Source organism: Zymoseptoria tritici, chromosome 1 (assembly GCF_000219625.1).
Source record: "Zymoseptoria tritici IPO323 chromosome 1, whole genome shotgun sequence".
Taxonomy (NCBI): Eukaryota; Fungi; Ascomycota; class Dothideomycetes; order Mycosphaerellales; family Mycosphaerellaceae; genus Zymoseptoria; species Zymoseptoria tritici.
Window position 1 is genome coordinate 4,713,075 of NC_018218.1, and position 15,707 is coordinate 4,728,781.

Below are 15,707 nucleotides of genomic sequence, written 5' to 3' on the forward strand. Positions count from 1 at the left end.
ACCACCACCGCCCTGTCTTTCTCGTTCTTGCACCTGGCAGAGGAACTTCGCTGTCCAACTGTTGCCGTCCACCGTTTGCCAGACGAGAATCCACGCGTCAGCTCAAAAGGAGAGAAAGTCGGAGAGGGCTGGATCACAAGGAACCGCTTGCGAGGAGGACTCGCCCGTCTATAACAACGCACGAGCTTGCAGTACGATCCGACAACCATGGCGACTTTCCTCGAGACTTCGTACAGTTTGGTACACCAGGACAATGCGGCCGATCAGCCCTCGCAGCAGGACCTCAAGACGCAGCTGGAAAAGGGCACAGATGATTCCAAGGTGGAGACGATGAAGCGCATCTTGACAATTATGCTCAATGGGGACCCAATGCCGAACCTCCTCATGCACATCATCCGCTTCGTCATGCCATCGAAGAGCAAGCCATTGAAGAAGCTGTTATACTTGTACTACGAAATATGTCCGAAGCTGGATGCTGCTGGGAAGCTGAAGCAGGAGATGATTTTGGTTTGGTACGGCGATCGTATATTTATGAATATGGGATAAAGACTGACGCTCTCCTCCAGCAACGGCATTCGAATGGACCTCCAACATCCTAACGAGTACATCCGCGGCAACACCCTTCGCTTCCTCTGTAAGCTACGCGAGGCCGAGCTCATCGAACCACTCCTCGCTCCCGCCCGAGCTTGCCTCGAGCACCGTCATTCCTACGTTCGTAAGAACGCGGTCTTCGCCATCGCCTCGATCTACACACACTCCGAGGCTCTCATGCCAGACGCACCGGAGCTGATTCAGGCCTTCCTCGAGGGCGAGAGTGACAACACCTGCAAGCGGAACGCTTTCGCTGCTCTTCTCAGCATCAGTCATGAGAAGGCCTTGGAGTACTTGAGCGGCGTGTTCGAGGGCATTCCCAATGCAAGCGAACTTCTGCAATTGGTCGAGCTGGAGTTCATTCGGAAAGATGCGGTTCAAAATCAACAGAATAAGGCACGATACTTGCGATTGATCTTCGACTTGTTGGAAGCAAAGGACTCGACAGTCGTATATGAGGCAGCGTCTTCCCTCGTCGCGCTTACGAGCAACCCTGTGGCGGTCAAGGCAGCAGCGTCCAAGTTCATTGAGCTCAGCATCAAGGAGTCGGACAACAATGTAAAGCTCATTGTGCTCGAGAAGGTCAATTCGCTGCGCAAAGCGAACGAGGGCATCCTGGACGACTTGACCATGGAGATTCTGCGTGTCCTTTCGAGCCCGGATCTGGACGTGCGAAGAAAGGCATTGGAATTGGCCATGGATATGGTTTCCAGCAAGAATGTGGAAGAGGTTGTAATGCTTCTCAAGAAGGAGCTCGCAAAGACCGTGGACGAGCAGTACGAGAAGAACAACGAATACCGGTCCCTACTCATCCACTCCATTCACCAGTGTGCTATCAAATTCTCCGAGGTCGCGCAAAGCGTCGTTGGCCTGCTTATGGATTTCATCTCGGATTTCAACAACGCTTCAGCGATCGATGTCATCTCTTTCGTCAAGGAGGTCGTTGAACGTTTCCCGAAAATGCGCAGCTCAATTGTCGAGAGGCTGGTCTCCACGCTTAGCGAAGTCCGGGCTGGCAAGGTGTACAGAGGCAGTCTTTGGATCATTGGAGAGTACTCGCTTGAGCAGAACGACATCAGAGAAGCATGGAAGACTATTCGCGCAAGCTTGGGTGAAATCCCAATCGTCGCATCCGAGGCTCGTCTACTGGAGGAGCAGGCCGATAGCGAAACAGGGGCCAACTCCGAACAAGTGAATGGTCATGCAAAGCCTGCTGCTCCTACTGGCTCCCGCAAAGTCCTTGCCGATGGAACGTATGCTACTGAAAGCGCCCTTACAAGCCAGTCCTCCGCTAAAGCTAAGCTGGATGCCGTCAAGGCTGCTCAGAAACCACCACTCCGGCAGCTCATTCTGGACGGAGATTACTTCCTCGCAACCGTCTTGTCCTCAACTCTTACAAAACTCGTGATGCGTCACAACGAAATTTCCGACGACTCCGCCCGAACAAACGCGCTTCGTGCTGAGGCCATGCTCATCATGATCTCCATAATCCGCGCTGGTCAATCACAATTCGTCAAGGCACCAATTGACGAGGATTCTGTCGACCGTATCATGTCCTGTGTACGGTCGCTTGCCGAATTCTCCCAGAAGAAGGACCTTGAAGTTGCATTCCTTGACGACACCAGGAAAGCATTCGTCAACATGGTTCAAGTCGAGGAGAAGAAGCGTGCCGAAAAGGATGCCGTGCTGAAGTCCAAGAGCGCTGTCCAGGTTGATGATGTCGTCACAATCCGACAGCTCAGCAAGAAGAACGCAGTGGATGGCGCAGATGAGGCTGTGGTCGATCTGGAGAAGGCAACTGGCGGCGATGCAACGACAGAAGATCTCAGCTCCAAGCTCAGCCGTGTCGTACAACTTACAGGCTTCTCCGACTCTGTGTACGCCGAGGCTTACGTGCAGGTCAACCAGTTCGACATCATCTTGGATGTGCTACTCGTCAACCAGACGCGCGAGACTCTCCAAAATCTGTCCGTCGAGTTTGCAACTCTCGGTGACCTCAAGGTTGTCGAAAGGCCAACGACTCAGAACTTACCCGGCCTCGACTTCCTCAACGTCCAAGCTACGATCAAGGTCTCATCAACCGATACCGGCGTCATCTTCGGCAACGTGGTCTACGATGGCCCATCTTCGACCGAATCAAATGTTGTCATCCTGAACGACGTTCACGTCGACATCATGGACTACATTCAACCAGCCAACTGCACAGAGACACAATTCCGAACAATGTGGACCGAGTTTGAGTGGGAGAACAAGGTCAACATCAACACCAAGATGCCTGCTGGTACAGGACTGAGAGACTTCTTGCAACGACTAATGAAGGTGACCAACATGAGCTGCTTGACGCCTGAGGCCAGTCTGAAGGGTGACTGCCAATTCTTGAGCGCGAATCTGTACGCGAGGAGTGTATTCGGTAAGCTGCATTCATCCACCGTGCTAGTTGAACGGAACTGACATCGAATATAGGTGAGGATGCTCTAGCCAACTTGAGCGTGGAGAAGGAAGGCGAGAATGGTCCGGTCACTGGCTTCATGCGGATACGCAGTCGCTCACAAGGCCTGGCGCTCAGTCTAGGCTCACTGAAAGGTCTGAGCAAGATTGGCGAATTGGTTTGAGCGGATACTGATGCATGGAGTTCCGGAGGGCTGGAGACATGTGCTGTCACATCCTACACAGCTTGGGTTTGGCTAAAAGCGTGGTGACGCAGAGCATTAGATTCGCAGTGGTATGAATGAATGTTGAACTGTTGTGTGTACCCTCTGTGCGCTGGCAGCTCGGATCAACTCAAAAACGAAAATCTTCAAACCAATGTGCGGCATTCGACTCTCAAGGAAAGGGAGAGGTATGCTTCAGGCAAGCAGACCGGGAGCATATTCCGAGTCTCAAAGCAACAGAGGCGGCGCGTTGACACGACTCTCTCACAGCTTCGATCCACCGCCAGCCACAGGGTTGAACTTGTCATGCAAGCACGACGCCAGCAACGTCCCATCACTGTCCCTCTTCATCAACCCTCGCACAGTCGCCAGCCGTTTCCCAGCGTTGACGATCTCGCACTCGATGCGGATCTTCTCGGACACCGGGACCGGACGGAAGTAGTTGATCTGAAGATTCCTCGTGACCTCGCGGCCGTCCTGCAGCAGATACGTGTCAGCCATATTTGTGGTCATCGGGTCGTCTGGTCGCTGCCCTACCCAGTAGCCTGGCTCGGAGACAAGCGTGATTCCTCCTCGACTTACCCAGTAGCCTGGCTCGGAGATGAGCGCGAGGGTGCAGCCGGTGAGACTGTCGAATAGAGTTGCGATCGCACCGCCGTGTGCGCTCTGTCGATGGTTGCCGTACTCTGGTGGCACGAGGGCTGTGAAGACGGCGATGTTTGTCTTGATAGAGGCCGATGTGATCTTGACATTTTCCCAAAGACCGCCAGCGAAATCGTTCTTCGGCGCTAGGGCGAGGTGGGCGTCTTTGAAGGTCTGCAGGCGTTCCATGCTGTTGTTGTTGTTGGTCGGAGTAGCCATTGTTGAGATTGTCGTTAAGATGCTTGAGCGATGTTTGTTTGACGGTCGAGCAGAGATGACACTTTTGTCAACAAGCCGGCTGTCTGATCCTTGGTCATTCATCAATGGCATGCAGCTGGTTGACGATCGTGACCAGTGTCCATGCTCTCACACCAGGTGCATCGCATACGCGCGGCGCAGCAACGGAGCGTGACCAATGTAGCAATGCCCTCCGCGGTGCCGGACGGCTTGTGAAGGACCTCGAGACTGAGCTCGAGTTTCTCAGTAATAGCTATTGCTCGTTGCACTCCTTCCATAATCGCTCGCCGTTCCAGGGAACGCCCCCACGGGCATACTGCTCAGACCGTAGCCGTCCTCCCCGCCGCTGTCGTCCTCGTCTCCGCGAAAAGCTTTCTCGTCGGGCTCTGGCGGTGCTCGCATCCTCATCAGCGTCTCCGCATCCAATACAGGCGGGCTGTAGGGCTGTGGTGTATGGTACTCTCTCCCGGAAGGCATGCTGGCCAGAAAAGGCTCAAAAGGCGGTACTAGTTGCACATTCATGGTGCTGTTCTCCTTGTCCCACTTGGTTTCTAGCATTTCTACCACTCGCGCTTCCTCATATCGTCCAGCGTCCAGACCCCACTCTCCGCCCTTCTCGACCTTCTTGTCCTCCCGTCGTTCTTGCCAGCTTTGCTTGAGACCTTTGAGACCTTTCCGCTTCCCATCTTCGAGGTCGACTGAGAGGCCCAGTTCCTTCCTCGCGCCTTTCAGCCACGCAAGACCTTCGCCTGTCTTCCCTGACAACTCAGCATCGATGGCTAGTAGCCGAGCAGCTTTGCCTCTCGTGGTCCTGCGTAGATCGTTCGCGTATTTGACAAGGTCATCATCCACCTTACCGGCACCGCTTCGTGCCAAAAGTCCGCATGCGGCTGCAGCGTGTTCACTTGCAGCAAGACAAATCCTCGCGAACACTTTTGCACGGACTTGTGGAATAGTTGGTGCTTTGAACATCCAGTCGTTGTTACTCTCGTTTCTGTCGTCCGCTACAGCAGCTGTATACGGATCGTCTTTGGCCACCACAGCAATGGTCGCATCCGCAAGCGCCAAGGAAGCCAAGGCAGATATCGTCGAAGGCTGAATATCTACCGGTGAGTCCTTGGAAGCAGCAAGTGAAGGAAGATTCACCAGATACGTATGAATACTGTGTGCCTCCAGTAGCTGCTTCATCGCCGTCGTGATCAGCCCGGTCCGTTGCTCGGACGTGAGTACATCACCGCCGTGCAGCGTCCGCAGCTGCGAACGGGCAAGAAGAGAGTGCACATGTGCTAGCGTGGAGAAGGTGAATGCGAGCTCATGATGCAGGCCAGCCAACTTTACACGCGGACCTTCGCGGCCGGGAAGCGCAGACGAGAGCGTGCTTCGCCATTCGACTTGAAGCGGCTGCTTGACCTCAACATCGATACGCTCGGGTCCAATGTCTCGATAGCCAGAGCCGGCATTGAGAGCGAGAAGGTAGGGAAGATAGTTGTTCACGGCATCTTGAACCATGGGCAAGTTGGCGACTTTGGCTTGGGGAGAAAGGCGTTTGTGCTTCTTTAGGGCATCTTTCAATACACTTCGTCGCGTCGTTGCTGCAAGCGGCAGAGATGGATGAGTGACGCTTTCGAAGGAGTCGGACAGGAGCGCAGAGCTTGTGGTTGGGAGCACAAAAGGAAATGGCATGGTGGCATTGTGTTTGTAACGGTTTGAGAAACGGAGGAGCTTGAACTGTTTAACACAGTTTTGGCCCCCACACTGCAAGGGTTGGATTTGTGGGGCATCGAGACTTCTCCACCACCTCCCGCTTTCTCGTCAATTCACTTCACCTGCTCTGCTCTCACTCCATCGCCTCTAATAGCCGGCCTTGCGCACCGCCATGCAACCATCCGTCACTCGCTTGATGTGCTCCCAATCCTTGACCTCGAGCGTGTCTCTGCCGTCATGAGTCTAAAGCGACGGGTCAGCTCAGCAAGGCACGTTTGTCTCTCGCCTTGATGTACGTACCGCGGCCAACACCAAGTTCTCGAAGATGCCAAAGACCTTGGCTTCGATCGCCTCTTGTATTGCTTGGACGGCAGCACTCTGCCAGCGAAATGCTTGTTTGTCGCCGCGAAGGTCGTGAGACACCTCGCGAATCAGACGCAGCAATGGCAGTCTGTCAAGACGCCGCTGGTACTTCTTGATTCCTCGGGCAGCCACTGCTTCGAACATTAGGCCAGTTCCTTGCCATCGGTCGTTGATCTTGCATACCGGTACCGAGGTGGATGTACCGCTTCGTTTTCATCTTGAGGCTGGCGGCGCTTGGGGCTGCTGCTTTGCGTCCGCCGCTGCGCTTAGTGGTGGTGGTGTCAACGGCGGAGCCTTCCTCAGCCTTGGTTGGCATGCGAGTCATGATGCAGATTTCTGGAATGTGTTGGTTTCGTGGATGAAAGTTGACGACGGTGCAGGTGGACGGTGAGCTTTCGACAATGAGCAGAAACTCCGCCTTTCATGTGACACATGACAAACAGTCAATTCACTCACAATACACTGCTTCACCCGCAATGTTCGATGACGTTGTGTTTGTGGACTGTGATTCTTCTTCACCGCTGTCTGGCAAACTACTCGTAGCAGACCTCACTTTATCAGCTCCAAGTCAGCCCACTGCCTCTCGGCCACCTCGTTGACGATTTTACGATATTTCGGTCCGGGACCGAAATATCGTATTACACGCCTTCTCTGCCTCCCTTTCACGTTGCTGTTGACTCCAGTGGCCCAGCTGTCTACCTGCATTGTGAGTAGCCCTTTGGTGACTTCGTGCACATGCTCCTACACAAACTGATATCAGCACAGTTCGGGAATCATCACTTCTTGATCTCTTACCATCCATGTCTTGACACCGTCATCTTTGGCCTCAAAGAAGGTGATCTCCTTGTCCTTGCAATGTCCTAAAAGGTTGGTCACAGAGTCCACAGCGAACTCAATGCTCCGAGGAATGTTGCCGGCGACTTGATGAGGTCCCATGATCATCGCCATGTTGGGAAAGTCTTTGACCATCAAGCCGAGGAACGTCTCAACGTCGTCCTCCCACTTCTCGTTGAGACTGACACCATTAATTCCACGGATGTTGATACCTCGGGTGAGAGAGCCCGTAATGGCATCGAAGCCCGTGGCATATATCAGTATATCCAGCTCAATTTCCTCGCCATTCGCCAGAAGCACGCCCTTGTTGGTAATCCTCTCAATAGGACTGTCCACAGTGGAGTCCACCAATCGCACGTTGGAGTAATTGTAGGCCTCGAGATAATGTGTCTCCAAGGGCACTCGTCTTGTGCCAAAGCCATGCGTTTTGGGGATGAGTTTCTCCGCTACGACCGGGTCCTTCACCCGTTGCCTGATCTTGTTGGCATGAAACTCGCTGAACGCCTTGTTCGCGGCTGGGTCAGTCAAGTGGTCTGCGAAAGAACCTAACCACTTCGCGAAGCCTCTCTGGGCGTATAGAGACTCCCAAAATGCGAGTCGCTCTTCCTCCGGAACGTCGAAGGTCTTACGTCGGTCCAGGGAATACTGGAATCCAGCGCCAGATTCGTTGCACTTCTTGTGGATTTCCGGATACTGCTTACGCAATTCGTTCATTTCTTCTGGGCTGATCTTTTCGTTACGTAAAGGAGCAGACCTTTGCTTGTCAGTGCACGTCTACTGTTATATACGGGAAGGAGTTCGCACCAGTTCGCCGTACGCTGGAAGACCGTGAGGTTCTGCAAAGGCAGCTTCACGAGCTCAGGAATGATCTGAATCGCGGTCGCACCAGTACCGATGATGCCGACCCGTTTCCCATCGACGCTCCATTCACTGGGCCATCTTGAGGTGTGGAAGGCCTCTCCTTGGAAGTCTCGCACGCCTGGAATATTGGGTAGAGTATGCTCGCTCAAAATGCCCACGGCGGTAATGAGGAATCGAGAAGTGTATTGCTTGCCAGCAGCGTCTGTCAAGAGCCATAACCGACTCTGGTCTTGCCAGTGAGCGCTCTTCACCGTGGTCTCAAACTGCATATCCCGCCGGAGGTCGAACTTGTCGGCGAGAAATTGTGCATACTTCAAGGTCTCAGCTTGCGGTGCGAAGTGTTCGGTCCAGTCCCATTCGTCCAAGACCTCTTGTGAGAACGTGAAATGGTACGTGTAGCTTTCCGAATCAAATCTGCCTTTGTGAAGTCAACATCAATCAGGAGAATAGAGTCCTATCGGCAATCCGAGCGCCTGGACTCACACCCGGGGTAGCGATTCCTATACGAAGTGTCAGAGCCCTGCCGCCTCAGTCGAACATGCCGACCCACCAGTACCAAGTCCCTCCCTCTGCTGATCCAGCTTCCAACACTCGTGCCTTGAAGCCCAAGCCTCGCATCCGATAGAGCGAGAAGATTCCTGAAAGGCCAGCTCCGATGATGAGGACATCGTTGTCCGGAGCTTGCTCAGTGCTGCTCATGATTGTGTTTCGCGAAATCCCCGGGTGCTCCTCGACGGAGTCCTGAATTCGATGCGAACAATATGACGCCGGCGTAGCCCGACGCGAAAATCTCTTGGTAGCGACAGGGTCATCAAATTGGTCGTAAGCTTGAGTGTGATGGTGCAATTGTGTTGCCACCAGCAGGGTCACCCTGGTATGTCTTCTAGGATGAAGTCTTTTACGACCTTACAAACAGCAGTCGAGGTGCCTCTGAGGAATGGTGCAAATCGCAGGAAAATCAATCGTCTGCTGGGGCGGCAACAACTGGAAATTTGCTGTCACAGCGTCGAAGTGAGGCGTTACTTTTGCTGACCAGTCACTCGATCTGATAGCCTGATCAACTCGATATGGTGGAAACATGAGCGTGTGTTCCTCCGCAAAGCAGAGAAACAGCCACGCTGCTCTGCTGCTAATTTCATTCATCCCGTGAACTGCAGATGTTCTGACTTTGTCAGAACATGGCCTGGGCCGAGCCTTACACGAGTTCCTTTAGCAATCTTGGTCACGGCCGCCAAATCTCCCGCGCTAGCAAGTGACTCCCGTAGTTCCTGATCGCAACCGAAAACCATCAGAGCCAGACTACTATCCGCTCGCTTTTCAAGGCCTCTGTAGGATGTATTCCAAGCAGTGAGGATTAAGAGTACCAGCGTCAACAAGACCAACGAAGCCGGCACTATGACCCAGTACCATGTCACCCTGTAGATCGCCGTGTCCTTGTAAGCTTCGCCAGCTACAGAAACAGTGTTCTCGAAGTAGGAGGATCTCAGAGCTTGAGTCAAACTCTTGGCAATATTGTCAACACGCTCCGTGAGCACAATTTTGTGCGACCGATCAAGTGAGCTCTGTGTGCTTGGGTCCTGCGAAACGAGCGACACCAAGTAGTTCAGGATTCCTCCTTTGATCCCTCCGGAGTCACCCAGATCTCCCTTTTCGTCCCCAAGCAGGAGAATCAGCCTCGAGGCTGTGTTTAGCAGATGCAGTGCGGGAAAAAGCAGCCTGTCGTTCGAATTGGGCGGATCAACAGGGATCGTAATATTGCAAGTGGAGGTCAGCGGCTCGCGGGGAGATCCTCCGGGAAACCACTGTGCACTCAGTGGATCTTGCTGGACTGCTCCTTTGAAGACTTTGAAGGTTTCGCCGGTTTGGTCAACGGCATCAGCAGGAAGGTCGAATTGGCCGTTGGCCAGTCCTCGTCTCCAGGGTGAGCAGCCCCGTGCTTCAAGAGTATTCACTGCTATCGCAGGGCCCAGCGGCGTTTCGGACCAGGTTCCGTTCTTGTACTCGGCTCGAACTTTGCGAGCACGGAGCTGCAGAATGCACTCAACAGCAGCGGCAGTATCAATCTGCTCTTTGCCTTGGATACGAGTATCTGAGGCTGTCGCAAAGAAGTCGAGAAGCAAGTGTCCTCGATCCTGAAACGCCACTGACGGAAAATTGGTAGCGAGACCATAAGGATAGCCTGCCTTCAGGCCATTCGGCAAGGACCATGTATCATTGTCCCGGCTCAATTGCTCTGTGAGGTTACTGCATTCGCTCTCGACGACCAGGGTCCAGTACGGGCTCCAGGTACAGTTTGCAGCAGCGCAATTCGGCGCAAAGGGGAATTCTCGTGGCTCTGGCGCGATGAGGCCCGCGTACAAGGCAGCATCGAAGGCGTCACCGTCAACGCTTGGCTCCGAGATTCCAAAAACGCCGATACTCCCGGTAGGCGCAGTGACCATGCTGATGGTGCCTGAGTAAGGACTTGTAAGATTGAAAATTGGAACAGTTGGTATCGTCGCGTTCAGCTGGCGAGGTTCCACTTCTTGGTTGAGAATCTGCTGGACGAACGGCCCGACTCCAGCGACCGCAAGAGTCAGAAACGCACCAAGAGCAGCAAGAAGCCTGATGATCCTCGTCAGCGTAGTCGACAGGTGATATGAGCATGAGAAACGATACCTGTTCGGCCTTGTGACAAGCAGTACAGCACTGCCCCAGACGGTGCGGCTGGCTTCATCAAAGAGCTCGACATCGCTCAGCGGGCGGCTTGTTGTATAGTGGTTCCATTTCAGTTGAGCAATGCACTTTGGAATTGGTACCATTAACGCCATGTACAAGAACGTGACGAGAAGAGACAAAACCGCATTGAGGGTTATTGGTACTTGGGACTGCCATCGAGCGGTCGTTTCTCCATCGTAGGCTTGCAGTACTGCGATGATGGCGGCAGTGATCAAGACACTGGTCGTCCAGCCAAGAAACTCCGGCCACCACTTGAATATCGAAACATGCTTTGGATCGGTGTTAGTCGACAGCTGCATAGCGTATTTCGTGGCATTTGGGTCCAATCTGATCTCCGGGCGGGCCATCGGTGCAGAGTCGAGGAAGTAATTTTTCTCAAGTGGAGGCTAGCCACCGAGTACGATTCGTGTAAATAGAAACCGAACAGCGAGTCGAATATATTTCTACAACTCCCATCTCGGGACCAGTCTGGCTCCATGGTGTAACGCATTCGCTATTAATGGGCATTAGCCGCCGGCGTTCCACGCCGCACGGCGGAGTGGAGACCTTGTGCGTATCGCTGCAGACCGGCCGGCGCCTATTTACCCTCGTTGCAGACGACGGCAGAGCCAGTCTAGCCAGCGCATGCCAATTGTGGCGGAGGTTGATGTATGTTCGTGTGGTGACAGAGTGGAGAAAGGGTGATGCAGATGTGAAGTCGAGCTTGGACTTCCACTTGTTCGTTGGGGCCTCTTGCCGCGTAGAGTATAGTCCGGCAGTAGTGTATACCATCACGACAAGGCAAAGTTCCAGGTTGGCATTCATTCACTTCGGATTTTGAACTGTCTGAAGCGACCCAATCACCGAGAGTCCTGTCTACCGGCTGGTGAGGAACTCTCGCCCAACAGATCGGGCTCCTTTGCGTTCATGTACACCTGGCACCCGATCCGTCATAGTGCCTCCTTCTTTCGTGCTCCGAAAGGCCGTCTGGCCATGCATACCCAGGAGATATACGGTCTACTTACCAAATTGCTATCCGCGTCAATATCCTACGATGAGTTCCGGAAGCAGTGCAAATCGGTCAAACAAGAAGAGCTCGCCAGGTGGTAAGAGGCCTCCTTTGACGCACTTTCTATGCGTGCCTCTGGTGACGCCCGCATCGGAGTCACAACTCCAGACATCTCTCAAGACGTTCCGGGGTGAGGTCTCCCCTTCGTCGCCCAGTGAAAACATCACCGCAGCCAGAGGTGCTCATGCGAGTCCACAGACGCCTGCCGCCATTCCGACCATCCCTCATGCCGCAATCCGCCCCGTCGGTACTCTGCATTGCACATTGGGAGTCATGAGCCTCGACCAGAACCAACTCGCAGCAGCGATCGAGCTGCTCCAATCGTGCGAAGTGACGAAGCTATTCGAGGACTCAGCCACAACAGGAGGTCTTGATTCGTCGCCACTCACTATCGAGCTCAAAGGTCTTGTCTCAATGCATGCTCCGCAAAGCACTTCGATCCTATACGCGGAGCCGGTCGACTCTTCACAACGGCTGTATCCCTTTTGCGTTGCTTTACAGGCACTGTTCAGAAGCAAAGGCTTCCTCATCCCAAACGACAGGTCTTTGAAGTTGCATGCCACTATCATCAACACGATATACGCCAAAGGTAATCGTAAATCTACCAGGCAGAAGCTCGACTCGACTGTTCCTGGTCCTGCCGCTGAAAAGCTCGAAGACCGGTCTCGAGGACATGGTCCGAATGCGAAGGCGCCGATCAAGCTGGACGCGAGGCCTCTGATAGAGAAGTACGAAGACTTTCTGTGGGCGAAGAACATTGTGCTTGACCGGATCGCTATTTGTGAGATGGGAGCAAAGAAAGTGCACGATGCTCAGGGAAATGTGGTGGAAGAAAAGTACACCGAGGTCGCTCATGTTGAGCTACCAACTTGAAGGACCACGGGGTTTTTAGCCTGTCGAGTAAGAAGGAGCTCAATGAAGGCCAATCATATCGCCATGCAGGACGTTGAAGTCAGTTTGTCCAGGTCTGGCAATCTACCTCCGTGCTTCCGCTCAAACTGCACCATCCAAGCCAACCGAGCCATACCTGTACGGTTAAAGTTGCGCGGAAGATTGGGGAGATGTGCATCAGAACCGTTGCTATCACGATCTTGTCGGCAATGTATTTTGTCGGCAATGTGTCTTGTCGGCAATGTGTCTTGTCGGCAATATGTCTCTACGCTGTCGGGTGAAATGCACCGCACAAGGTGGGCCTGATTGGTTGAGTTGGAGTGTTGCAGTTTGAGCGGAAGGATGGAGGTAAAGGATACTCATCAAGGTCGTAGATCGCAGGGCGAGGTCTCTGGGGGCAGACATGTCTGTTCAGAGGACACTGGCGCCGAGCACTTTGGTAGGCTGGATGGGTCTGGACATGGTGCTGAAGTTGCTGTATAACAGACGTAGCATCACATGTATAAGGCACGACCGATATCAGGTAGTCCGGCGGAGCAGCAGTACTTCACGAGGACAGAAGAGTGGATCGTCGCTGGTCATAACATTTTGTTTTTCAGAATGCAGTTCCGCATTTGTGCCATGGTATTCTACTTTTAGTGAACCTTCCAGTGCACGGCGCTGCTTCTTCCGTCTCAGGAACGGACCACTTGCAGCCGCAGTCCTCGCCCATTCCTTGCAACAAATGCAGCACCCAGCCTTGCCAAAACGCCGAACAGTCGAAGCAGAAGATTGTCTGTGATACTTCTACTTCCTGATAGCACGCTGGTAGAAGGCAAGCTCCTCACCCTCCAAGATGTAACCATCGACACGACCGCTCTGGCCAGGACGGCTGGCAACAACGGCGTAAAGACGACCGGCTTCGAACTGGCGCTCAAGAGCGGACTCGACCTTGCCCTGTGCGGTGTGGCGCTCCTTTTGCTTGCTCTCAACGGACTTGCTCTTCTTCACCTCCTCCTCGGCCTTCTGCTGGCGTCTGCGGCCAAGGGCGGCGCCGTAGTGGGCCTCGTACCACTGTCGGAATGGGGCGGCATCGACCTGGACGACGGCGGACTTGGTGAGGGTGTTGGTGCGGACCAACTCGTTGTTCGAAGGGTGGAAAGCGACGGCGATGACACGGACTTTGCGGGCGATGCCCTCGCTGCCCCAGGAGAAGTTGCCGGAATCGAGACGGAGTGCGCGGAACTTGCGGTTGCCACCGCGGGTGCGGACGAGATGGACTCGCTTGGCTCCGATACGGGTGTTGGCCGGTTGGCGACCCTTCTCGAAAGCTCTGTCTTTACATCAATATGATGTGCCAACGGGAGACGATCGGTTTATGCATACCTCTTCTTGCGGTAGTATGCGCGCTTAGCACCGGAGGCGCTGCGCTTGTGACGGGAGTCACGAGAGATACTGTGAGGAGGTCAGCGACTGACGGTGGTATCGATCGTGGAAGTGTTGGCAAGATCTGTACCCCATGATTGCGGTTGGCGAAGAGTTCTGTGAAAAGATCTATTAGTCTTGCGCCGAAAGTCGTAGAGGCTGGAGCAGCAGAGATTCTGTCTGTGTGTCCAGTATTCGGAGGGTTGGAACGTACGAATTGACTGTCGCTTCACCTGGGCAATGTGTTGTGCTGCTTCGAGCGTTGTCGTCGTTCAAGTTCAAAGTCGGCGCCAAATTCGACTCGTGGAGGAGCCAAGACATTTCGATTGGAAAGAACCAAAACGGCCCGCTCCGGCGCTTCGGCCGATCACGTGCTTGCGGCTGAATCAAGTGCTGAGTGCTCGCGTGTCGTTCCTGCAATCTCACTCTACGTGAACATGGTGAATTTCACAATTGCGAAATCGCTGCGTACGATCCCTATGCTAAGGACACGCTCATGACCAAGCAGTAACGCCAACAATGCATCCTCAGCTTACCGACCTCGCGTTCACCACTGCTTCAAAGCCATGACCTTCTGCCATCCAGCGATCCGATCACCCGTCAAAGTCGTTCCAACGCAATCCTCGATGTAACTCTTAAAGCCGGCTTCAGTCCCTGCCGCAAGCCCGTCTTCAATCGCAGCATCGCACTGCGTCCTCAAGAACCAGGCCGCCGAACCAAAACTCCACTGATCACCACTGACAAGCTCCAACACAGCAGCCGGTCCCTCGCCTTTTGCCTTCTCGACATCTGCAGGAGTGATACCACAATTTGTGCAGACAATTGACAAATATTCCGCGTACTTTTCGTTGAAATCCGCGCTTTGCATGTTCCTCGTGCCCTGTCCGGGTCTTCCTGGTGCCGGGAAGTGATTCTTGTTGTACTTGAAGTCGCCGCTTTCGAACAGCATGATGGCCACCAAAGCTGCTTGCGCGCCGAAGCTGGAGATGGCGAAATTGGTGAAGCTGATGGCGATGGCAGGTGCTGCTGCGCTCGCGGTGCGACACTCGTCTGCGTAGGTCGCTTCTGTGCAAGATTCGGTGTCTGCCGCGATTCGAATCAGGTCTGCTGCGGTAATGGCGGTGTTGTATTGTGGAGGACGTATGGCTTGAACGATGGTCGTCAAACCAAATATTGTTAGAGTCTTGAACGCGAACATGTTGAGTTGATCTCAGGATGTCGATCGAGTCAGGGCGAAGACGCTTCTCCAGCCAGGACGAAGAGTTCACTGTGTTTTCCTTGACCTGGTATTCGTGTATGAAATTGCTTGACCGAAGTTCAAGTTTGCGATCTGAGGACGCGATTCTAAAACCAGCCCGTCGAATGTTTGCTGTGTCTGACAGGTAGAAGAGGTACAGGACACAAGAGTACACCGCCTTGTGGAATGATCGTAGATGTATAAAGGACCGGGAGTACTTACTTAGCGGATGCAGGAACAAGGGATTCGGCCAACAACTGAACGGGACTTGAATATCCCCTGGGCCACGTTGGAGGACCATTTTGTCTCTCGTAGTTGATGGAAGTGGAACATCCCCCGTACGGTGTTGTTCAAGAAGGGATGAAACGGAAAGGGAGCCGACACAGCCGTAGAGGCTTCAAGCTTGGCCAATGAACGGAGAGGACGTCAAATGCTCACCTCTGCTTTGATACATCCCACGCGGTACAGCCCAGTTGAGCTGGCAGACAATACGTGCAGCAACAGAACTGGTAGCGTCTGTGCCGAG

The 15,707-nt window shown here is 53.8% G+C and overlaps 7 protein-coding genes across 7 annotated transcripts; 2 read left to right on the top strand and 5 right to left on the bottom strand.

Moving 5' to 3' along the window:
• Positions 1–207: 207 nt before the first annotated feature.
• Positions 208–3,205, top strand: MYCGRDRAFT_67108 (coatomer subunit beta; the record flags this gene model as incomplete). Its single annotated transcript, XM_003856578.1, has 3 exons — positions 208–512; positions 567–3,001; positions 3,055–3,205. 3 exons carry the CDS (start codon positions 208–210, stop codon positions 3,201–3,203), a joined length of 2,889 nt encoding a protein of 962 aa, XP_003856626.1.
• Positions 3,206–3,506: 301 nt separating this feature from the next.
• Positions 3,507–3,959, bottom strand: MYCGRDRAFT_18903 (uncharacterized protein; the record flags this gene model as incomplete). The annotated part of the gene is made up of 2 exons (XM_003857004.2): positions 3,507–3,719; positions 3,825–3,959. Coding segments are annotated over 2 exons (348 nt in total), but the record flags the coding sequence as incomplete, so codon positions are not given.
• A 405-nt stretch (positions 3,960–4,364) lies between these two features.
• Positions 4,365–5,804, bottom strand: MYCGRDRAFT_67112 (uncharacterized protein; the record flags this gene model as incomplete). The annotated part of the gene is made up of 1 exon (XM_003857003.1): positions 4,365–5,804. One exon carries the CDS (start codon positions 5,802–5,804, stop codon positions 4,365–4,367), a length of 1,440 nt encoding a protein of 479 aa, XP_003857051.1.
• Positions 5,805–6,737: 933 nt separating this feature from the next.
• On the bottom strand, positions 6,738–8,582 carry MYCGRDRAFT_31519 (uncharacterized protein; the record flags this gene model as incomplete). The annotated part of the gene is made up of 5 exons (XM_003857002.1): positions 6,738–6,929; positions 6,984–7,776; positions 7,827–8,301; positions 8,367–8,383; positions 8,434–8,582. 5 exons carry the CDS (start codon positions 8,580–8,582, stop codon positions 6,738–6,740), a joined length of 1,626 nt encoding a protein of 541 aa, XP_003857050.1.
• Positions 8,583–11,473: 2,891 nt separating this feature from the next.
• Positions 11,474–12,590, top strand: MYCGRDRAFT_107596 (uncharacterized protein; the record flags this gene model as incomplete). Its single annotated transcript, XM_003856579.1, has 1 exon — positions 11,474–12,590. The coding sequence occupies one exon, from the start codon at positions 11,635–11,637 to the stop codon at positions 12,520–12,522; it is 888 nt and encodes a 295-aa protein (XP_003856627.1).
• A 519-nt stretch (positions 12,591–13,109) lies between these two features.
• On the bottom strand, positions 13,110–14,193 carry MYCGRDRAFT_67117 (40S ribosomal protein S8; the record flags this gene model as incomplete). The annotated part of the gene is made up of 4 exons (XM_003857001.1): positions 13,110–13,852; positions 13,906–13,974; positions 14,036–14,061; positions 14,159–14,193. 3 exons carry the CDS (start codon positions 14,038–14,040, stop codon positions 13,327–13,329), a joined length of 600 nt encoding a protein of 199 aa, XP_003857049.1.
• Positions 14,194–14,491: 298 nt separating this feature from the next.
• Positions 14,492–15,142, bottom strand: MYCGRDRAFT_34196 (uncharacterized protein; the record flags this gene model as incomplete). Its single annotated transcript, XM_003857000.1, has 1 exon — positions 14,492–15,142. The coding sequence occupies one exon, from the start codon at positions 15,140–15,142 to the stop codon at positions 14,492–14,494; it is 651 nt and encodes a 216-aa protein (XP_003857048.1).
• Between the last annotated feature and the right edge of the window lie 565 nt (positions 15,143–15,707).